General features: G+C 37.7%; 1 protein-coding gene across 2 annotated transcripts in view; it reads left to right on the forward strand.

Moving 5' to 3' along the window:
* TBL1X (transducin beta like 1 X-linked) overlaps positions 1-24,095 on the forward strand; it is a 193,107-nt gene that overhangs the window by 159,204 nt on the left and 9,808 nt on the right. For both annotated transcript variants that reach the window (XM_034073769.1, XM_031051035.2), the window contains exons 7-12: positions 5,444-5,576; positions 14,365-14,506; positions 17,347-17,410; positions 17,511-17,608; positions 19,132-19,192; positions 23,374-23,495. In XM_034073769.1, coding sequence (XP_033929660.1) covers positions 5,444-5,576; positions 14,365-14,506; positions 17,347-17,410; positions 17,511-17,608; positions 19,132-19,192; positions 23,374-23,495 — 620 coding nt within the window. The remainder of the gene's footprint in view (positions 1-5,443; positions 5,577-14,364; positions 14,507-17,346; positions 17,411-17,510; positions 17,609-19,131; positions 19,193-23,373; positions 23,496-24,095) is intronic.

Raw genomic sequence — 24,095 nt, forward strand, 5'->3', positions numbered from 1 at the left:
CTCTGAATTCACCTTTGTTTATTGGTGTTGACAGGAGACTGCTCATGCCTTAGACATCTGAAGTCAGGCATATAAAGCAAGGAGTGGACATACCTGCTTGTGTATCTAGGTCTTGCCAACTGTGCTAACACTGTGGGGCAGATATGATTAATGGCTCTCGTTTCTGTGTACAAGCCATATTAGGGCACTGGCTGACTTCTGAAATGAGGCCTTAATTCCTGATTGCCTTCTGAGGAAATTCTAGAGGAACATGCGTGGCAGGTTTTTCAGGAAGACCCAACAACTCTTTGGCTTAGAGTTAACAGGTCAGGACTGTAGTAATGTAACAGATTTTATTTGTTTTGCAGTGTAAATACCTTTATCAGGCTCCATCTTCTCTTTGATCTGAATAGACTCCTCTGTGGGTCAGTGAAAAAAATGCTTTCAAACCAGGTTTTTTCTTCAGAGAATTGCACTTAGATGGGATATTTTCTCCCAATAAAACTGCAATTATTTAAATTAAGTTTTTCATTTAATAAAGCAATTGTAAATAAGTTCTGAAAAAATTGAAAATACTGATTTGTTTTTAGACTATGGACTCCTTATGGTTTACTTCCAATCGATGCTTTGTTTTGAAATTGAACTTATTTTTTATGTGAAAGTGTGCAAACGGAAATGAAAGCACTTTTACATGTATCATATGCTGACATTTCTTTTGTTGACACTTTCCTTCAGCTGATTTGTGGAATTTTGGGGGAACATCTTCCTGTCCCTGGACAAAAAAAAAAAAAAAACAACAAATTCTTAAGATAGAAAACCGGTTTTTGTTTCACCACTGTTACAGAACCCCCCAGACTTATTTCTGATCAGAAGAAAAACACATGCAATTGTATTAATAAACAGAAAGCCCTTCAGATCAGTTCAGATGTACGATCACACCCTAAGCCTCGATTTCTCAAATCTACCATTTTAGCATTAAAAATTAATAACTCTCACAGCAATTTATAGGATTTTTGCAAACAGTTGCAGAGGTTTCTTAGAGTGTTGAGGAGGAGTGTGACAATATCATCCAATAGCTCTGTCTGGAGCAGTTTGGAAGAACATGATGCCGTGTTGTCCAGTAAAATTTCATGGAGGTAAGATACATGTCCATGTCCACCAGTGAGATGTGCTACCAGACAGAAAATTTCAAAGCACTACTGTGATTACTAAGCATCCTGCCACATAGACAAATTAACAGAGCAATGGAAATGGGAAGACAGAAAGTCCTTGAGGAAGAGCTAGCCAGCTAGCATGTACTGTTAGCAGCTGGTGTTTGTGCCAGTTGGTCATCTTGAGTGAAGAAGTGAGCTCAGCAATTCAAGCATATAGAGGCTTTGGATAAAAGCTGCTGAGAAATCCAGCAACAGCGGAGTCTGTGGCGGGTCCCTCCCTCACCTTGCTCAGACTATAGCCTTTCTGTCTAAGGCATTCAGAGGGTATCAGCAAGGTGATGTAAGCACAACTGCAGAGGAGGGTTGTACGAGGGAGATACACACAGAACTGCAAAACTGGTATTCAACACCCTTGAATAGGCCTGTGTAAATATACTCCAAGAGCTCTGTCTCCATAATTAGCAGAAGCCACTAGAAGTAAAGACTAACAAATCTAGCTGGCAATTCACTGCATGTGTCTGATACATACTCTTATAATTGTATTTCCCTCTGTTATGGTAATGTTAGAAAAATAGTTATGTTAATGAAATAACAAAGGGGTCATATCCTTCCTTTTCATTGCTTATGCAGGGCAAACTATATCCTGCCTTACCTTTTCCCTTATCACCATGTTCAGAGAGTCTGTTTAGTCTAGGAAAGACTAAGACAAAAGATCTGTCAAGAGCTTAGCGTAGAACAAAAGGTTTAGGGTAGGATGTAAAATGGCTCAGATAAGGACAAAAGTTTTAGGATGAGTAGGACAGAAGTTTTAAGATACGGTATAATGTGCATAAGGTAAAAGCTAGGAGACCTGTTGGGTAGAAAAGACTGCTAGTATGCAAGATGAGAAGCTTACAAGACCTTCATTTTCACTATTGTTGGATTCCACACAACTGGCATATACTAGGATGGGTTTGAACAGTGTGCTGGTCGCTAGTCGTAATCTGGAAGTCACCAGTATATCAGCATGTCATAAAAAGGTGGGATGCAGGGAGCAGGTGAAGGAGATGTCTTTGGGAAGTTACCCAGTTGGCATTTATTCCAACACTATAAGACTTTCTAAAAAAGTATTGATGCATTTAATATGGCATGATGTATTGTATGTGGTGTTATCAATATAATATGGTAGGGTGCTTTGATTTAAGAAAGGGAAGAGACAGAAAAGAAATCTAACAACAGTTTGAGGTGCAGATTCAAATGCTAAATAACTAAAATTGTTGCCTTCTCTTGCTGCTTCCTGAGTAATGTTTTCAGCTTTGAGTCACTTCAAAAATTAGTAGAAAAGATAAAAAATGGCATGTAGAAGTGGAGCCAAGCTTTGAATTGTTTTCCAACTCAAATATTTTTAGCATCGTTTGTTTCATTATATTTGCAAGAATTGGCTTGGGTTTAAGAAAAATAAACCTCTGGAAAAAGACTGAGCCCAGTTCCTTTATTGTAACTACAGGCGTAAAAAACAACTTCAGTGAAAGGCCCTTCAAAGATTTAAATAAAAAAAATAGAGAAAAGACAGAGTTAGGACTGGTAAGATATTAAAAATATATCTATTAATTTGAAGGAAGTAGCTAATATTACTCATTGGTGTGTTAGAATTATATTTTTTAAAAAAACCCAAACTTTATCCTAACAGTTTTGGGGCATATGACTTGGATTTTGAATACATTTGAAGAAAAAAGTTAGAAGAATATAGTGTAGGTTTAACCAAAGATCCTGTGGCATTTAGAAAGTGGTTTGTGTTCATCTTTGGGCAGAGCCCTCCACTATGTGTCCTGCAGACTTAGGTTTTCACCTATGAGGGACTGTTGCATGTGGTAGAATTGTCTTCTCTTTCAGAGGGCCCCTCAGAGGCATTCTCTGTGCTGATGAGATCTTAACCGTGTGCTTTCATTCTGAAGAGACTTTTCCTTTATTTTTTAAAGAAGCCTGTTCTTGATACACATCTTACTTATCGTTTTATTCTCATTCCCCATGCATACATTGTAGCTGCATCCATAGCGGAGCCAGGTTTTCAGATGCAACCAGGGCTCACAAGGAGCTTGTGCTGCGTAAGGAGCTCAGCACTCCTCAGACGGTGCCATCTTGTGCTCGGGGGTTTCTGCAGTTTGTTGTTACCATAATCATATCCATTTTATATTGCTAGTGTCTATCTGAGTCTGAGAAGAGCCTGAAGCATTATCACAGAAGCATGAACTGTCCTGTTTGTTCAGTGGTGCATTTTAAGTTTTGTGCTTATCAGTAGTACTCTAAATATGAACGTTCCTGACTACTGATGAAAATAGGAAGCGAACACATGTAACGTGAACATCTGTGAGCAATTTTTGAAAGAATCCTCATTTTCCCCTCTTTTTTCTCCTGAGCAACAAAAGTTGTAATGTCGAAGTCATTACTGGAAGACAATAGAAAATAATCCTGCAGGTATTTGATTGCTAGTCAGTCTTGTATGTACTAACGCAGGTAGCAGTCAATCAAGATTTCTTTTCTGCAGCATGACAATTTGTGTCATTACTGTGCTGCTGTTTTTCTCATGAAAATATGTTTTAAACCTGGCAATTCTGTGCTATGCTGAGAAATAGAAGATTGCGAGTTCTAGACTCCTGTTTTCTGGTGGGTTTTAATAGTGCTTTGCTCTTCATTGCCCTGATTGCTCAAAATATCATATCAGAGTTCCCAGCTGCTAATGTCGGGCTAAATCTTGACTACTAGTGTATCTTGACAGTATTAGTTTTAGTAGCTATATAGACAAAGAAAATTATCTAGGACAATGCCTAACACAGGGAGGCATTTCTAGTATCTTTAGTTTTATGCAACAATGCATAGGTAATAAGTATAGTTAAAAATATAGACATTTTGAATTAGAAATGTGAGCTGCGAAACTACTGTTGTTTTCTGATTTTGATACTGAGTGCTATGCCACTCATTGAATTGTGTGTGAATTCCATTCCATCTGTGGCATGGATATGGCACAGACATAGTTAATAGGGTACCTAACCAAATAGGCAATGAGAAGTGATATTTGTGTGACTCAGCATAGATTAGGCAGAGCTAAACACTGTATTTGAATGCCTAGGTAAGGGTAGAAATCTGGAGAGGTTTCTTCCAATGGCAGCATCACACTCTGTTCTGCCATTCGATGGGCAGTAGCTCAGCAGAGTTTGAGTATTAGGACAGATGGCTGATTTTAAAAGCCATAAACATGTGGCAGTAAAGGAGCATAATTATTGCACTTGCAAACCTATGAATCTCCATATGTTATTAAAGAATGACTAACCAAAAGAACCCAGAAAGAGAACTTTCCTTTTGATCAGAGAAAATCAGGTGGCCAAAGCATCAATTAGATAAAAGGAGGCTGCCTTTCCCCCAGCCTGGCAGCTATCCACTCTTGGATGTGCTTTCTGCAAAATGGGCCACACTTATGTCTGTAACATCTGCTGTCTGCTGTTTCAGTGTGATACCTGTCCTTGGTTGTGTCTTGTTCACAGAGGATAATAATCTTGCGTTGTTGCCGGCAAGTATAGTTTGAGCTGAATGAGGAAGATACATACTGAAGCAATGAAAATCTGGAGTGAAAACGTTCATGATGCAAATGGAAATGAATTGCTGCCTCTAAGAGAAATTCGTCATTGTAAATTCACTTTTTTTTCCTTAAGGAAATAAAAGAGCTTTATAAAAACAAAGTTAGTTTATACTGCAGTCTAAAAAACCCCAGCATTACAGCATGCAGTATGCCTCAGCTGGTACTTTTGCATATATTATGGTACCCTTGGTAGCTGATCACTCACTGTTTCCCTGCCATGCTCAGGCAATGAGACCCTTACGTGGTATATTTTTCCTCTGTTAGTAGTACACATACTACTTTCAGGACACTGACAGAAAATATATGTGCTGTATGTTTCTTTATTAAAAGAACAGCATAAAGCTTTACTCAGATCTGGCAGTCTGCTATTTTAATAAATATTTAAGTCATTTTTAATGAAGCCAGCTTAAAAAAATAAAAAAAAAACTATACCGAAATACATGCTAGCTATTTTTTGGAAGACCAGCTACATGCATTTATACAAAGTATTTTGGCAAGCTCTACATTTTGAGGAAATAGCATAAATCTGAATCATCATAGAGAATAATATAGATTAATATGGTCAGTGACACAGCAAAGAATATTGTTTATAGTTTATATGTTACTGTAAGCTTTAGGTCATGGGTAGCAAGCTTATTTTTTAAAGCAGACCTAGCAGCGTCTTGCAAACTACTCATTCTGGTATATCTCCTTACAGATAATCATTCAAAGCCAATGGAAATTGATGGGGATGTTGAAATTCCTCCTAACAAAGCAACAGTCCTTCGGGGCCATGAATCAGAGGTGTTCATCTGTGCCTGGAACCCTGTCAGTGACCTACTAGCATCTGGGTAAGACTATGACTGAAACCAGCAGCTACAATTAGAGTGTATTTAGGGATGCAAGAACTTGTGAATGTATACTGGAGATGAATGAGTATTCTCTTTACTGTTTTTTCATCCTGCAACTGTGTTTTTCAGCAGTACTGTACCTATGTTGCAGTTAAGAAAGTATAAGGTGACGCAGAATATGAAGCATTTACACATTTAAGGTGTGCACTCTGGGGCCCTAAATACACAATTTTTTTAAAACGCTTTTTAAAATAACTATGAATAATTCTCTGAGTATTTGAAGTTCATACATTTGAAGTTCATGAAATCTCCTACTCCTGCTGCTCCTAGTTAGTGGTTCACATTAGAAAGTCTTTGTCATCAGTGTTTTCTTTTTAAAAGTATGGAGACTCTAAACCAGAGTTTTCTTCTGCTGTGTATACATTAGCATGGTACACAAACAGGAGTAGACCTGCAGAGCAAAACTGTTGTCAGGACCTTATGTCACCTCTGTTTGTATGTGATAGGGAGATTTCAGGCTGGACCTCTTTTTTGTCCAATGAGATGAGCATTAGAGAGTCATTTGAGGGCATGTGTTGAAAGGGCTGCTCAGCAATGACAACTAAAGCATAGTAAGTGGGACAAACAGGAAACTGACATACAAAAAGCACTTTTGATTTGAACAAAAAATACTAATGTAAACATACCCTGAGAGCTGTATGTACAGACACTGTTGGCATCTGTGTTTGTTCATGCTTAAAGTTAAAACTTAAAATGAAGGTTAAATTTCAGAAGTCTAGCTGGGAATGTGGAGGAAAGCTGCTATAAGTTAAAGGAGATAAATGGGTCTTCATCACTTAAGGTTGCTTAGCAGCATCAGAACACATTTTTTAGGAGAAAGAGGAGAATCCTTATTTTATTACCAACTTCTGGCAAGATCATCAGAATGGTCATCATGTCTTTGTTAGCCTAATACATGAAAGAAAATGGGAAAGAATAAACAGGAAAAATAAATACCAGGTTGGATAAACAGCACAAGATCTCACTGAGAGTGAAAACAGAAATTTCCAAAGTTTCAAACAGAGAGAATCCTGCTGAATATGCTTCGTTTCTGGAATGTCCAGGTCTCATAATACTTTCAGCATCTGTTGCACTAAATGTCTTCATTTAGTAATGTTAAATGTCTATAGCAGTAAAATTTGGAAAAACTCCTTGTAGGGGGTTTAGATGAAAAACTTAGCTTCAGTGTGTCTTCTGGTTTGTGATAGGGTCACTGGGTGATGCAATGATACAGGCAAGAGCAGTAACAGCAGCCACGCTCCTGTACCATGCATTTGCTGTATTTTCTACTAACCATAAGCATCTACCCACTTGTTTTTCTAGTGTCTCAGGCAACATTACTTTTCCCTACCAAATGATTATTATTAAGAAGGGAAGTTCTGATCATTGAAGTCAGTCTGCAGTCAAAATGGGCAAGTATAAAAGTTGTTTCACAGAGATTGTTCTCTTCCCAGCATGCAATTGAGTGAACCATAGAAAGAGAATTATTTGATATATAAATAAATAAAAATTAGGATTGACAAATGTGAAAGAGCTGTAGCATATGATATTCCTTAATGTTCCCAGCTCAAATCTGAGAGGATGTTTTAAAATTAAAATAACTGAATCAAGGGAAGGCAAAAAATCTGTGATGTACATGAAATGCTACTGCTTACATAATAATCCGTAAATCAACACCAAATGATCCCGAATGAGCACGCTCCTGTACTGCTACTCTGACTTTTCAATGTACGCCTGAATACTTTGACTACCCATAGATGTTAATCATGGCCTAATGGTGAAGAAAACCTAGAAAACTAAGATGAATTTAGTTAACCTCATTAAATTGTTTTCATGGTTGTTGCTTACTAAAGATGAAAATCTGGAGAAGGTTTCATACAATCTGAAAGATCTTTCCCATAGTGGGGACGAAATTAGAATTTCATGGGCTGTCTTGAGATCAGTAGCTCTCATATTTAGGATCATTCAAATGAAGAGACTGTGTTAGTTGGTACAATAGATCTCATACAGTCACAGAATCATAGAATCATTTAGGTTGGCAAAGACTTTTAAGATCATCAAGTCCAATCTCCTTTAGCCCTGTCATCCTAAATGATACACTTTTTATCAGGAAACTTAATCATTGTGGTATTTATTTGAATTCTCTGGAGAACAGTCTACAAGCGATGAGTTAGCACACCCACAGTATTATGTAAAGGAAAATCAGTGGGGAGAAAGGGTACAATATAGAATTATTCTTTAGGGACACCTCGTGGCACCTGAGATGAAGTGAAGATGCTTATTTATTCTAGAGAATATTTGAACAGCTGAAATTAGACATCCTTTCAAGTGCTCGGGCCTTCTGCAGGTGCCTACATCTCTCAGAATGTCTAAAAAGTGGAGCATTTAATAAACCAATAAATTACTGCAGTGACTGAGGAACCAGTGGGTGTCGAACTGTGTGCAGGGTGCTAAGCACTAGTAGATGGATCCCTGGGATAGTGACAGCTCTTACACCACTTCAGGTAAACCTGGAGGATGATAATGGGAACTGTTAGTCAGATGTCTGAGATAGAGGAGTACCCTCTCATTATCCCTTCAACTGAGCTTTACCCTTCAGTGTAATAGGTCTCTATAAGTTTTGCTACTGATTTTGAAAGTTCATAAGTACATGCATGGTTAGAAATACAGTCAGGTGCTGTCTTACACAGACTAATGGCACTGTAATGAAAATACAAATAATTTACATCCGTAATGATCTTAATCAGATTTTAGCCTGCTTATAAAAAACAAAGCATGTGATGCAGTTAGCCTTCAGATAATGCAGCAGTGAGTGCCTGATGAAGCTTACATGACTGAAATGGCATAGAATGCACAGAATAAAATTAAACCAAAGCAAGAGAACTATAACTGATGATGCCACTGCACAGAGAAGAATTTGAGATGTCTGGTATAATAATAGTACAATGCTCACTTGGAGTATTGTGTGCAGTTCTGGTGTCCTCAACATAAAAAGGACATGGAACTGTTAAAACAAGTCCAGAGGAGGGCCACGAGGATGATCAGGGGACTGGAGCACCTCCCATATGAAGACAGGCTGAGAAAGTTGGGGTTGTTCAGCCTGGAGAAGGCTGCGTGGAGACCTCATAGCAGCCTTCCAGTATCTGAAGGGGGCCTACAGGGATGCTGGTGAGGGACTGTTCATTAGGGACTGTAGTGATATGACAAGGGGTAATGGGTTGAAACTTAAACAGCAGAGGTTTAGACTGGATATAAGGAAGAAATTCTTTACTGTTAGGGTGGTGAGGTACTGGAATGGGTTGCCCAGGGAGGTAGTGAATGCTCCACCCCTGGGAGTGTTCAAGACTAGGTTGGACAGAGGCTTGGCTGGCATGGTTTAGTGTGAGGTGTCCCTGCCCCTGGCAGGGGGGTTGGAACTAGATGATCTTGGGGTCCTTTCCAATCCCAACTATTCTATGATTCTAGCATTTGCGGGTAAACTATGTGTTACACCTCCAATTAAATGAGGGAGAGAAGCTCCTGAGATGTGCAGTACACTGCAGTTCTTTTTGTCCTTTACAAAGTAATGCTTTGAAAAAGGAAACCACAGTTAGTCTGATGCATGAACACAGAATTATTAGATTCCCTAATAGCCATATTGCGCTGCCCAGTCTGCAGTTTTCTTCTGGTTTTCCATCTGCCTGGTGGTACCCATCTGTTGTCTTCTTAAAAAATACATACAAAAACCTATTAAATAAAGGAAACAACACATTTCTTCTGTTTATACAATGCCTAGCACATCCAAATCTCAATTCATGGCAAAGTATTTTCTTCAAGTTTTGTTATACAAGCAATAGATTTTTCTAACAATTCACAGCAGTTTATACAGCAAGATAATGCAATCTTCAAAGCACTAAAAGAATAATGCAGGTTCACAACCTAATCTGAAGCAATCTGTGTCAGGGATTTCTTTGTAGAATGAATTGCCAAGAACTAGAGCATTGATCTCCAGATTTAGTGAGCATCCCGCTAATAGAAAGGGATTTTGGTATTTGATGTGCCATCTACTCAATTGCTTTGACTTTTTAGGGTGTGAAGGCTAGTAGAGGAATATATGTATGGTCTCTGGACTTTGCAAGGGCTATTAAAAAAAAAACAGTGGAGACAGGAGTTTCTCTTATCAAATAGACAGAAAAAATATATTCTGCAGCTGGCCTTCCTCCTCCACCTTACCCAAAACCCCTAAAATCCCTTAAAGTGGAGGATGGAGTTGATACCAAAAAAGAATTAGAGATTACCGGTAAAGGCTTCCAAAGGCATGACTGTCACCAGATGCTTATGGGAAGAATGCTTAAATGTTATGAATGGAAGCATTATAATAATACAGTAAAGTGCATACGTACAGCCATTTAAGAGGATTAGTTACCCTTTATGAAGGAAATCAGCATTCCAAAACAAATAATAGTATGTAGTGTTCCAAACAAGTCAAAAAAAAGGGGGGGGGGGAATAGGTGCTTGGCTAAATCACAAGATTTGGCCATTCCCAGCCATAATTCCAGTTTTGCTTTTAAAAGACAATTGTCCTCTTCAAACAATTATTTCTTCCATGAGATACCTTTCAATATCTAAGTTTCAATTTTATGACACATATAAATTGTTACAGATAGTTATGTTCCCTTGGTAGTGCAGAAACCCGTTACAGCTACATCCACATTAGTAATCTAACCATGCCTGGGAATTTTCCTAGGCACTGAGGCCAACTGGCACGGAATGGCCAGTGTCTGTGCTAGCAAACTGTCCTGGCTGCCAGACAAACTGCACATTGGGAATCATCTCTGGACATTGTAACCACCAAGACATGCCCAGCAGTTATTCAAAGAGAATGTCAGGGCCCCAGGCAAGAGTACTAATTAAAACAGGCCAGGGAATAGTCTATGAGTTTGCCAGCATAGGTCATTGAGGTCTGGTGACCCAGAGTGTTCCTGAACATGCTTATATTTCCCAGTATGGAAGTGGATGGATTGTGAATGTCAAGGCTGCTAGAACCTTGAACTCTGAAAGTTTTTCCAGTTGAATTTAGGATGCTTCTGTCAGCATGTTCAACTGCTGCTTCCAGTTCTGTTACATAGAGCCCTGCCCTTCAAGCAACCATCATAGCTGTGAAGCAGAGGAATCTGTCCTCATTCTCAAAACACAACAGTAGGTTTCTTTGCTGATCTATACAAGCCTCCTTCACGTAGGGGTACTTTGTCTCTTACAGAGTGTTTTGTGTACCTTCGCTCTCCTAGTCAGCAAAATAATTAGCCATAAAAGCTGTTGTCCAAGGTCTTTCAGTTGTGACTGTTCCTCAGAAGCAAAAAAGGATGTTTGAGGCCATCTCCTGTTGTCATCTCTGGGTTTTACATGGTACTTCTTCATATCAGTATTTTATGATCCACTATGGATTACCTTCCAGAGTAATCCTTTTGGATTATCAGGTTGAGGGGATTGATTTCACACACCACCACCCTAGTCAGCACCAGCTGTTAATTCTGCTAACTGTAAGTGGTTATTCATTAGCAGGTGACTATACGTGGGGCAGTTTCCTCATTACATTAAATCCATTAATGCAAAGTGGTCAGCTATTAGGGGAGGTCTACTTGAATAAGCTGTTGCAGGGAGCAGTGACATAGAATCAGTGGGACAGAAGACTTCCTCTGGATACCTCTGAGGCACTTCTCTCTACTGACTGCCTAGGAAACATAAGCACTTACTTTAAGAGACCTGCTTCATGAAGGAAGAGTTTCCATCCCTTTATATTTTTAATAATCTCTTTTAAAATAAAATAATTGAAAGTCTAGAGCCAGAAGTATTAAATACACATTAGCAATATTGCATATCAAAATAACAGTGATTATAAGACTTGCAGGTAAAGATTAGAAGTACTAAGGTTCAACATCCATCTTGCAAATTTCTTTACCCAGCTGCAGCTGTTTTAAGCTCTGTGCTGACAGTGGCAGAATGCAGAATTCATATGGCACAAATAAAATCCTTTAAACATTTGTCTGCCTTGATTCATGATTATACCAGGGCTGGAGAGCATGAAATAAAATACTTTCAGAACTAGCCTTCATAAAATTTGGTAGTACTCTACATAGTGCAGAACAGTATACCTATTACTCAAGTGTTCATGACTTGCATGTTGGAATGAGCTGCTTTATCATGCAGATAGGAATGCTTCTGTGAGCTAAGGAGATTAAATATCTTTCTGAATTGTGCTTGAACTATGGTCCACTAATAAGGCAGGGTTCACTGAATCATTCAACAGAAATCAGAATACTTTCCAGAGCAGAGAATGCTCTATTTTCCCCAGCAACAAAAGGGAAGATGCACAAATACCCCTGCCACATACTGGTAGACTTATAAAGCCTCTCTGCAGGGGCACATAATAGCTTATGTAGCCTTAGGAAGAAAATGGAAAAACAAAATTAAAATACTGGAAAATAATATTGCCCAAGCATTGCCAGAAAATTGACTAAATAAAACTGTTGAAAAACAAAACATAACCTTTTTAGGACTAGCAAATAGGATATTGTGTTTGATAGCCAAGTGACGGAGTACTTTATTCACAGGGTCCATCAACAAACTGGATTATTACAATGAGGGCAGGGCTGGCCTGAAGCCTTACAAAGCAGAGAAGCCAGCACTGAAGGAATTTTCTACTTAGGATGTTAACTAGTAACCCAAGCCTATGAAAGACTTGTGTTCCCATTATTGTGAATTATCACAACTAAAAAAGTTCCTTCCCTTCTGAGCCTCATGATTAACTTTGTTAATTTTCTAGCCAACATGTACAAAATTGTTTTTCCGTTTTCCAGACCTCTGAAGAAATAAGGAGTTAAATTATAGTCACAGCCCTGTATGGTGGTAAAAAGTACCCTGTCTCAAATTGTTTCTTAATCACTAACATGAAAGATATGTGCCAAAAGTTAAAGAATGGCTGTACAGCAGTATCTTGTGGTTTAGGCTGGCAAAGCTCTGGCCAGCCATCACATCTCAGCTTAATACAAAAGGCTCAAAGGAGATGGGAGCACATTCCCCAGGCGTGCGATGACCCAGCAGAGCTCAGAGCCACTGATGCAGGCAAAAAGCTGTAAAAGCCTTTTGCTTTCACAGTTGAACTGTTGTTTGTGTGAAATTCGGCTAAATTATTGGTAAATTAATAACAGAAAGATCAATCAAGTTCAATACTTGATTGGTCAATACTTGCACTCGAAGACATGTCAAGTGTTTAAAATTTGATTGGTACTTTTGATATAAATAATTACAATAGTTTTTTAGTAGTCCAAAAGAAAATGTAATGTTCTCATGTGAGGAATTTCCTTTTCAGTATAACACTGCGTACCAAAGCAAAAATGGTTGTCAGGTTTTCAGTCTTTGAAGAAAGTTTTTTTCTCCTTGTTAGTGTATAGGAAAAGAAGTTTTAGTCATTGCTTTAAAAGAAAAAAAAGGAAAAGCTAACACATCAACAGATAAATTTCATCTAGACTGTATGAAGTTTTGGAAATATAAGAAAGATCTTAATTCAGCTCCAAGATGCCAAGATTACTGCATGTAAATGGAAATTACCCTCTGGACAAATCCAGCAGTCCAGATTTCTTTGATTGGTTTGGTTGTTGCTGTTATTGATTGTTTTTTAAAAAAGGGGAGGAGGAGCAGCAGGAGGCAAATCCCAATAAACTAGAAGTGTAATATCTTCCCCCTCATTGCAAATTTATTTCTGGCATCAGGGACATTTTCCATTGGAAGAAGAATTTATGCAAAGTGAAAACAAAACTGGTACTTATGAGCAGATTTTGATAAACTCTTCAGTTTCACCTCTCAGGCTTTTCTAGGCAAAATCAAGGTTTCAGTTTGCAGGAAAAACATCCCCTAGAAAATAGACTGTAAAATAGATAAAAAACCTGATGTGGTCTCTGTGTTGCTCTGTCATGTCAGTAATTATTTTGACACTTTTCAATCAACATGAGCTAAGCAGCCAGGCTACAGACAGCAAAGGACCGTGTAGACATGAATATAAAAAATTAAAGATTAATTTTAAAAATTTATTTAAATTACCTTTCTACTTTCTTTATGTTTAGATTTTGTGGCTTAATTTAGTGCTGAGAGGTCTGTCCTGAACAGAAGTACCATGGCCAAAGTAAAAGGAGTCTTAAGCTCACCTCCTGCTCCTGCAAGAGCAGAGAGGTGGCACCACAGCATCTTTGTCACACTGCTGCCAGGATGATACTCTGCACATCTGCAGGCCTGGCCCTGCAGGTCCTGTACTCAGAATCTACTGCTGCTCCTGGGGAACACCAGAGATGAGGTGATCCCTTGGGAGCTAATAGGACTGCATATTTCTTATGGGAGCCACATGGGCACAGCCTCGGTGTTTCTGTCTTTATTGGAATTACCACAGTGGTACGTTTGTAATGTTGAGTCCCCCCAGGCTATCTCATTTATAGTAGTACCAGCTTTAGGCATGAAGTGCAAAATGTAGAGTACAAGCAAGTGCATTTTAAGTAAAACTTTTCTGAGTCAAGCAAATGGTGATGTGGATTCAGATTATGTGTATAATTTAAATGTGTGTTAGCATTTTTTTAAAGGTATATGGAGTGCAGGAGAACGGATGGGCAGAAAAATTTTTTCAAAGGCTATGATGTTCTCTAATGAAAACAGAAATAGAGGTCTTTACATTGCTGCATCAACAGCAAGAGTAGTTTTCATCTCTGCACAATTGCTTTTATAGATCCGGAGACTCAACAGCCAGAATATGGAATCTCAATGAAAACAGCAACAGCGGTTCCACTCAACTAGTTTTGAGGCACTGCATAAGAGAAGGAGGACACGATGTCCCCAGCAATAAGGATGTGACTTCACTGGACTGGAATGTAAGCTGACTTCTAAGGCTGTGCATGGTTTTTCACTGTCTAAATTTAATTCAGAGGCAATTACAGCTGCTGCTCCATATCTTTTATATCTGAGGTGACCAGAACTTCTGTCCTAACCTACTGACCTCTTGTTTTAAATACGCATAAAAGGCTGAACTTTCCCCTATATGCTCTGATTTTCCAACACTGTTGCCATCTTCAAGCTTGATAATGATGTATTTATATCTCTATTTTAGGAACATGGGCAAAAATAAACCTAGCTAACTTTAAGAATGAAGATTAAACAAGCAATCTACAAGTAATGAAGCTTGATTAATAACGTATTTGCATCTCATGGTTACTTTATTTTGGCAAATAAAGAGACACAAGCACCAGCAAAGCTTTCTTTTGAAGTTGGACTATCAAGATCCTCTCTCATTTGAGTTATGCTGTACACGGCAAAACATGTTCACATTATAGTCTTCATCTTGGTGGGAACATGTGTAGTCATTCTCTCTTTACCTGCCACCTCTGTGTGGAACTGTATTTCCTGATCCCTTTTTTATTTTGATTCTGCAAAACCTGCCGTCTTAGTATGGTCCTGCCTAGAGAAGACTGAAGTAAGCAGAGAAACAATTACTGCTAAACATTCCCTGTGTTGGACCAGTGTCTTTGGGCAGCTTTAAGGCTGCTTCACATCTCCTTTCTACCACCAAACACTGTAAAAAGAACTTGCAGGTCCTTGCAGGAACCTTTATTAATTTTGAGATCACTTGGTTTCTGTCTTTTTTGCTGGTATTAGTATAGATAGAGTATTCACATTCATCTTGGTTCTGTAGGAAAACATTAAAAATTACTAGAAAGGATTCTCAACAGTTACATACAGTCTCAGTTGCTGGACAGAGACCAAGATTCAGTTAATCTTTACTGCAGTATTACTTTCCTTCAGGTGAGCTAGGTGCTTCACAAAAGATAAGGCCACTGCACAAATCAACTTCCCCTATGTATTTTGTATTTGACACAATGAAAGAAGTTGGTGAGTAGCACAGAAAGCAGAGGTAGATTAACAAAGCAAATAAAGATAAAACCTAGGAATGTTCATTACTTGTTTCCTGTAGGTATGATGGTGAAGAAAAATAGTTGAGAAAAACTGAACTGAGGAGTAGGAAAAGACTAATTGAAGGAGGAAGACATGTAAAGATGCAGAACGGTTATGAGAAACATCCAAAACATATAGGGCATCCCTTAGTATTTCCTGTAGTAGTTCCTTACCTTTCCACAAGTCATTGATCAGATACTTCACTTGCATTGTTCTAGTATTTAATGTAAGGAAATGTTCCTGCTTTCTAAACACTTAGAGTGCTTACAACTCAACTCACTTTGAGTTTTCCGAACAATGTGAATTGCCACCACCAAATTTGGATAAACTGTACGTCTGGTCCTGAGCTTTCCTTCCCTTTTCTCTTTTTGCTCGTATCACTTTTGTTCTCATCAGTGGTCCCAATAAGAGTATATCACAGTGAAGTTGGGTTAGGTTTTTGGTATTTTCCCACTACATCATTATATATTTGAGTGAAATCTACAACTACTCCAACTTACTGTTTCTGGAGGGTTGGATGGACATATGCTTTAGAGAATTATTTTATGCTTTTTTCCTTGTTTTCATGATACTAGAAATGCCATCTGCCTTTATTATTTATTTAGAACAACAATATAATCATATTTCACCGTGAAATTTTAGCACTAGTGATATTAAATCTGTTCTTCTCCAGTTTCTGTGATTTATGTTATAATAAGAAAGGTTATTTCTAGAGGCTGTATTCAGATTGTCCTTTGGAACAGAGGATAGAAATCATCTCCCTTAGATTTACCCATCTAAACTAGTCATCTGGACTCCTAAGACAGCAAAAATAGAAACATGTACCTTCATCCTGGCAGAATCTAATGCAAATTGGATTGTGAATTACATGCCTGTAATGGGTGATGCTGTTAATTATAGAGGGAGACTAGGTTACTCTCTTAAACTAATTCCTAATTTCTGGATGTCTGGAGATAAATGATGTGAATCTCCCTTCTAAGTCAGGTGCTGAAATGTTTAAAGAAAATCCCAGCTCCAGTGGTACCTGTCTCACCAGATTGCAGAGTCAAGTTTCTTTTTAGTTGTTCTCATTCTGGCCCCATAACTTCAGCGTTGCTGGCTGCACAAGAGACACCCTTCAGTGAAGGACTCCTTCCAACAGAATCCGTGTAATTTACTGATTACAGTTCCTGGGCATTTTTTTTGTCCTATTGGGACCCATAAATACAGCTTTTCTCAAGATATTTGTCATGGTATTGGGCCTCTGAGCATGTGTGAGAGTCTGTGTTCACACAACTAGGAAGCATCTTCTCAGTGGTAGATAGCATTCAAGGTGTTAACTGCAGGTTTTTGGTGGCTTAGGTCTTTAGGTACTTCTTTCAGGTAGTATAGGTGCCTGAATTTTAGTGAGCTGGGATTTAGTCAGGGTTTAGATGATTTGCTGATGTTTTGCAGGCTCTTAACACCTAAGGCGTATCTGTTATTTGGATGAAACCCCTAGAATTTGTTATATCTTGTTTTCTTTTCCTAATCCTTTTGATTAAATTGCTCTTATCTGATGGTGTAGCCCAGTATTTCACAGTATGTTAGAGGGGTGTATTTCCTCTTTGATGTCTGCACTAATAACCTATAGTTTATATCATGGTATAATCTGTCTCAATGTATGGACTCAGATTTCCCTTAAATCACAATGCACAAACCTTAAAAAAGAGAGCAAATGAAAAAGGTTGGTTGAACCAGATTTCATTTGTATTGACCTTTGCCATTTTATATATCGCAACAGAGTGATGGAACACTATTGGCTACAGGCTCGTATGATGGCTTTGCAAGAATATGGACAGAAGATGGTAAGTCAAGTAATATTTATTGTTCATAAGCATCAAACAGCAATGAACTTTAATTTGGCTTCTTTGTAAACAAATTGTAATAACTTTTTCTGTATTCCAGGTAACCTTGCAAGCACCTTAGGTCAACATAAAGGTCCAATATTTGCCCTGAAATGGAACAAAAAGGGGAATTATATTTTAAGTGCTGGTGTTGATAAAGTGAGTTTTAAAAATACATTATTCTAACATATGAATGTGCTTCCTCAGTGAGCTTGTGCTGCTGAATTCCACAAGATTATTTTCTTCTCCTTCAGGCATCCTAGAGAGTTTAATATGTTTTAGTGGGGTGGATTACATTTTTGAGACTGGATAAATGTGTAGTATTTTTATGTAAAAGATTCTACTTTAATGAAAAAGAAAAAAAAAAAACACTCAATTTTCTCCCTGCCTAAAATTGCATCTTAAATGAGCCTCAGTTAAGGGAAAAACTACTTTCCAGTACTTATATTTGTAGTTCTATCAACTAAGTATTTCCAGGAAGGAAGTGATCTTAAAGATACTGCACCTTTTTAGCTCATTTAATTATTGAAACAGTTTTATGTGAATAAATTATATATGGCTTCCTATGCAAATATGCAAAAATAAAAAGGTTTCCTGTGCAAATTGGAACTCAAAAGCAAGCAAAACATAGTTACATCTAAGTGCATATTACGAGATTAAAATTAATAGATGACTGATGATGATGAGCACAAATCCATTAAAACTGAAAGTGGAAAGTATACAGCACTCAACTTGCCTAACTTTCAATGTCTAAAACTTAGACGTGTATGTCATCCTCGGCCTCCTGTATAAAATTCAGAGAGAAAAATAGCATGGTCGCGTGGCTTGTGTTACAGTGCACTAATGGTACTTCTCTCCAGCAGCTGACAGAGAAGGTCTAGGGAAACTAGCTGGGGCTTGTATGTCTGATTTGTAAACTAGATGAATCCATATATATATATTCACATACTTTTGAAAATGAAAACTTAGTTTTATTCCTTTTGATACTGGTTTATATTCAGGTACAATTGTTTCCCAGTGGTAGTTCCATTATTCTGGCCAACTTAGATTCCCAGCAGTGATTCTTTCGGTCATTCATTATCAGCAAGATGAGGCATCCTTAATTTATTTTCTGGAAGCATACATTCCCAATAAATTGACAATTCACTCAGAAGGTATTATTGAGCTCTACATGGAAGTTGCTTGTGTATGCTGTGAGTATGGATTAAACCTGTAGTAAGCAAATTCCACCTTAGTCTATATGTACTCTGCTGCTAGATAAACATTTCACATAGTGTTTTAATTGTTAGAGATGTAGTATCATGTTTTTTGGAATAGAATTCAACTGGCATCTTTGAAAAGGGGAAAAAGTTTTCTTTGAAGAAGGTAAAAGAAGCAGCTGTAACAAAGTGCTTATTAAAATGTGTAGTGCTGTCTTCTAGCATAATTCAGAGAGAATATGCCAGCCTTAGTAGTTATTTTTCTTCCTCTGTAGGCATGATGCTTCTTTATCAACACTTAGATTATTATTCTGTAGTATTTGGAAGTTATTTCTGTTTTTTCAGCTGTTCAGCACACAAGGCTCTCTGCAGTCAATTTTATCAGTCATTTTTTAGAATTGCTCCACAGTGAGGGTGCTCTTTGTTTGTTTTCTCTGAGCTGAACAATCACTCATGTTTTTTTCTCCCTTCCTTCGGATGCAGACGACAATAATTTGGGATGCTCATACAGGAGAAGCTAAACAGCAGTTTCCTTTCCATTCAGGTAATTTCTGCATAACTCTTATTAGTAAAATTAAATGCATTTCTTAACATCATCAATATAATTTCTACTTTTGTAAAAATCCTGTCTGCCAGAGAGAAGTTTGAACTGAGTTTTCTGTGCATTAACTATCCATAGTATTGTGGCTTGTGGGTTTATTCTTTTTTTAGAAAGATGGGGTTCTGTGACAATCAGTTTTGAAAGTCAAACTGATTCTATGAGAGGATTTATACAGCACTCATGTCTGTCTAGCTGAATGATTCTGTCATTATCTATGTGCTTGAATAGTACCACGTGGTGATTTATGAAGAAGCATTTAGAGGGAAGCATCTAGGATCTCTTCCATTCTTTCTACTCCTGATATACTGAAGCTGACTTAAGACAGAAGCAGGTAGATCTCTCATGCAACTTGCATTCATCACTTCAAGGAGGTCCTCAGGAATTTCTTAGCTTTTAATTTTGCCTTGAAGTTCTTCAGTATTTGTGTTCTCCAGTCACCAGAAATCAGTTGCCGCTTTCAATTTCAAAACCTTGCTGCACCAAAACCTTACTTGGGTGGTCATTTGTAGGTCTGGTCTGCTTCAAGAAGACAGGAGATGCCTCAGATATTAAGCAATCTTGAGTAACAGGCAATCACTTACATAATCTTAAATTCACACAAGACTAGACTTGTAAAATGATAGCTGAATACATGATCCAAACTGGATTAAGTTGTCATAGTGAAGGATTTTTAAGGGGCATAGTCAAATGGAGTTTAAAACCGCCAAAACATTTCAGATTCTGATGCTAGAAATGTTCATCTTCCTGTGAGTTCAGTGTAACTAATCCACTTTTAAATATAGCAGGCTTTCACAAGGTGCTTAATGGCTTAGAAAGGCATATTTTACTACTAATTTTAAAACACTAATTTGAGCATGCTGTTCAGCTCAATTTCTAGCTGTTCTTATTCTCACATTTTCACAGATGTTACTAATACGCAGTAGCAATTTAAATGGTTATTCAACAGAAGACAGAGTATGTTCATGGTTATAGCAGATCCATATTCTGCATTTTTGTCACTCATCTTCTCTCTTATTAATGCAAATGTCAGTTTGGAGGAGTCATTGTCTGCTGACAGATTTTCTCACGGTTGCATTTATTCATATTTTCTCACTTTGGCATTTATTTATCTATCAATCATAACTGTTCCACAAAAGCAAACTTTGCACTCTGTAGTGATATAGTTAATGAGACTGTTAAGCCTTCTGATCCCTAACTATTGATTTAAGTAGTTGCAGATTCAGGACTTGGATGCCCCTTCAAAATCATGTTCACTGACATGTAGCTGTCCAGCAGTGAAGTGCATCAAGGACACATCAGTCCATTCCCTTTTTAGCAAGCTGAATAGTTAACAATATCTTCCAATGCAATATGCCAATGTCCATTCGCATTAATAAACTGATTAAAATCCTTATTATGCTATTTGTCATGGGATCGTAAGACACCTCTGAAGAGGAGATGTGGAGGGGATAATTTTTGTTCTGGTTTGGGTTTGGTTGTTTGTTTTTTTTTTGCATTATTTCAAATCTGTTTTCATAGGGAAGTAAAGCAGTTAGTTGTTAAGGAAAATGCTGATATGCATATGTCCTACAAAAAGCCCCTTAAAATCAGCTGGAGTCATTGTTCTTGCGTAAGTCTGAAGCCACAAAGACCTCGCCTTGTCATCTTTGCATCGGTTATTCACCGGAACAAACAGCAAATTCCTTTCCATATCTGGAAACCTTTTTTACACAAGGATTAAAGGTGGCATTTTAACAATTAAAAGTCTAGTCTAGGTAGAGTGCATTTCCTTTAACACATACTTGTGTGGCATACTTTGCATACTTCAAAGAAGTCTGGAGATAGTTGGCCTGGGAATAACATATTTTTTTACTCTCAGCTGCTTTACAACAGCTTACTTAGTTTATACTTGTATGGACAAAATTGTCATCTTAAAATACATGAGGAAGTCTCCTTTGTCTAGGTCTTGAAGGCCTCTGTATCATTGATGTTCCCATGTAACTTTAAGGTTTTATGGTCAAAATACCTAAGTATGTGGAAAAGTACCTTCTAGGGTTTCATTATTTTTTGCAAAACTGTTAGTTATTATAGGGCATTTGATCAATATACGTATTCACAAACCTTATTTCTTTAAAATGGAGTGAAATAATCTGATTTTCACATATAGTGATAGATGGGGACTGATGTCTGTTCATGCAAGAATTGGTTAAGTGATACCATAAGAGGTCTTTGAATGATCCAGTTTTAGATGTCTAAATGCTTCAAGTCACTCCCTGCAGTCACTTAACTCTTTCCCCTTCTGAGCCTCCAATTCTAAGTTTGCTCAGAAAAAGCTTAAATTAACTGATAATTATTGTAAAACTCCTATTGTTGATATTTAATTTAGCTGCATTTTTTAAGGATTTGTTGCTGCTTTTATTAGATGACATTCTAATTGGTTTTATGCAATAGGCTAGTATACTGTGGGTTTGGAGACACTTTGGCAATTTGATTACTTGCATCAAACAACACTTTTGGTTGCCATTTTATGTAGTTACTTATCCAGTAATCTTATGATTAAATATACCTGTAAATGAATCAGTATTAATTATCAACACTCCGTGATTCAAATTATGCTGCAGTGCAAATCCATTGTTTTAGATGCCAATAGCTCTCAGAAAATTACTTTTCAACACATAACATATCATACTAGATATTAGCCCTGAAGGCATATTGCTAAAGATAGATTTCTGTTTGCTCTGAAACCGTAATGCAAAGCTCACAGCATAAAAAGAAAGACAAGCAGGCAGATAGAGCATCTTTACTATTTCCTGATCCCCATTCATGTTCATTGGAAAATTCAGAAGTAACCTGCCTTCCTCACAAAAAGTTCCTTTATATTTCTTCAATGTCAAAATTCCTTGCCTATCACAAAGAATTATTGAGCATTTTCATTAATATTCTGAAAAATACTTGTATATGAGAGAATTTTAGCCCTCCATTCTCATTTAGAGAGCTACCTGATGATTCAGAAGTTGGTGTGATCAATCTCATTTTGCAGTTCATAAAAATCACAATAGAAAAAAACATATTTAAATATAACAGGCTTGGCAGAACAGGTATCTTTTCACCCCCTGTTACTAAAGTATTTTTCTGAATGTATTTGAATATGGCATTTCTTAGTTTCATTTTAAAGTTAAACTTGGCAGAAAGAGATTCAACTTTGCTTCATATATACTGGTCTCATTCTGGCACACTTGCTTCTTGCAGGAGTGTGCTGAGAATGAAGATTTCTGTATCTTAGCAAATCTTATGTCATCCTCTGGAGGGCAGCTAAACTTCTCTGAGAAAAAAAAAAAAAAACAAGCAGCAGTTGTAGAAACAGAATAAAGCTGTGTCAGGAGTTCCCTCCTACACCAGAACATGCTTTTAGTCTACAGTGACATGCTGTAGAAGTTTGTTGGGGTTCTTCTTCACTCTTCTTGTAATGCATGTGTTACACACAGGCCCTAGTTACGTGTTCATGTGCTGTGTACACAGTTTCATCAGTTCAATCCTGGTTAATGACAAACCTTCTACAGAAACCCTTCCTCTCATTTCAGATCATTTTGATCAACATACCTATCTTAAATCAATCCCCAGCCAAATTAAACTATTATTAATCCAAGTACCTGCACAGAATGATAGGTTCGTATCGGTAGTTGTATAATGCTAGTGCAAAGGAAGATGGCCACGTGCTCCTTTGCTTCCCCATATATTGTGTCTGGCATTCACAGGAACATTTTTTCTAACCCAGCTGAAATTATCCATGAGGGTTTTGTTGGGGTTTTTTTGATTAGTTTTCTTCCAGGTTCTTCACTGAACTGGTTTACAAAGGAATGAATGATATAAGGTGGCGTAAGAAATGTGTGGCTGTTGTTTTGCCCCCTTGTACGTTACTTAACCCCAAAGATTCTCATGAACCCATGCCATGCAAAACATACAGGTTTTGCAACAATTAAAATAATTCATGACCTTCAGACAGTCCCTATCATCCCTGTAATTGGTACTAGGTGATAGGCCAAGAACTAGCTTTTAGTCTGATCCAGGTAAGTGACAGGATTAATTGGGATAGCTGTTTCTTTGCTGTGTTCCCTGATGTTCCTTCCATTGTTTGTACTTCACAGCTCCTGCTCTGGATGTAGACTGGCAGAACAACACTACTTTTGCCTCCTGCAGCACTGATATGTGCATTCATGTATGCAGACTTGGCTGTGATCGACCCGTTAAAACCTTTCAAGGACACACAGTAAGATTAAGAAGTCAAAAATGTTAGCAATGAAGTCGCAGCAGCATGTTGTGGCAGATGATGTGTTAGCAGGGTGTGTTCTAGCACCAAAAGTGTTACATCCCATTGCTTCCTTAAAACCATATTCCTTGGGACTGATTCGCTGCCTGTGAGAAGGGATAAACTGTTCTAAATCACCATAGGAGACAAAAACTGCAGCTTAAACAGTGAGACTATTTATATGTAGCATGAGCTGCGGACTAAGGGCACATTAATAAATATGATTTTGTTTTCCACTGGCTAATTTCCTTTAGTAAATGAGAACTATGAATACGGAGAGAACAATTTATCTCCAGCCATTATTCAAGATTTAGAATCACTTTAATAAGTTCTGTTTAAGATGCATTTCCCTGCTCTTTTCCTGTTGGTATTTAATGACTGTCAAAAGCTAGTTTTCTGGCTTTCATTCATGAGAAAACTGCTATTGTATTCTGACCTGTAATTTAGAAATTAACTTCCAGGACTTGCTATCTCCCCAGTGAGGTAAGGTTGTCTGTTTGAAGACCTTTATCTGGTCTATGGTTAAACTGATGTTTCATGACAGGTTGTACATTCCCAGCA

This window comes from Melopsittacus undulatus, chromosome 2 (genome assembly GCF_012275295.1).
Source record: "Melopsittacus undulatus isolate bMelUnd1 chromosome 2, bMelUnd1.mat.Z, whole genome shotgun sequence".
In the NCBI taxonomy this organism is placed as follows: Eukaryota; Metazoa; Chordata; class Aves; order Psittaciformes; family Psittaculidae; genus Melopsittacus; species Melopsittacus undulatus.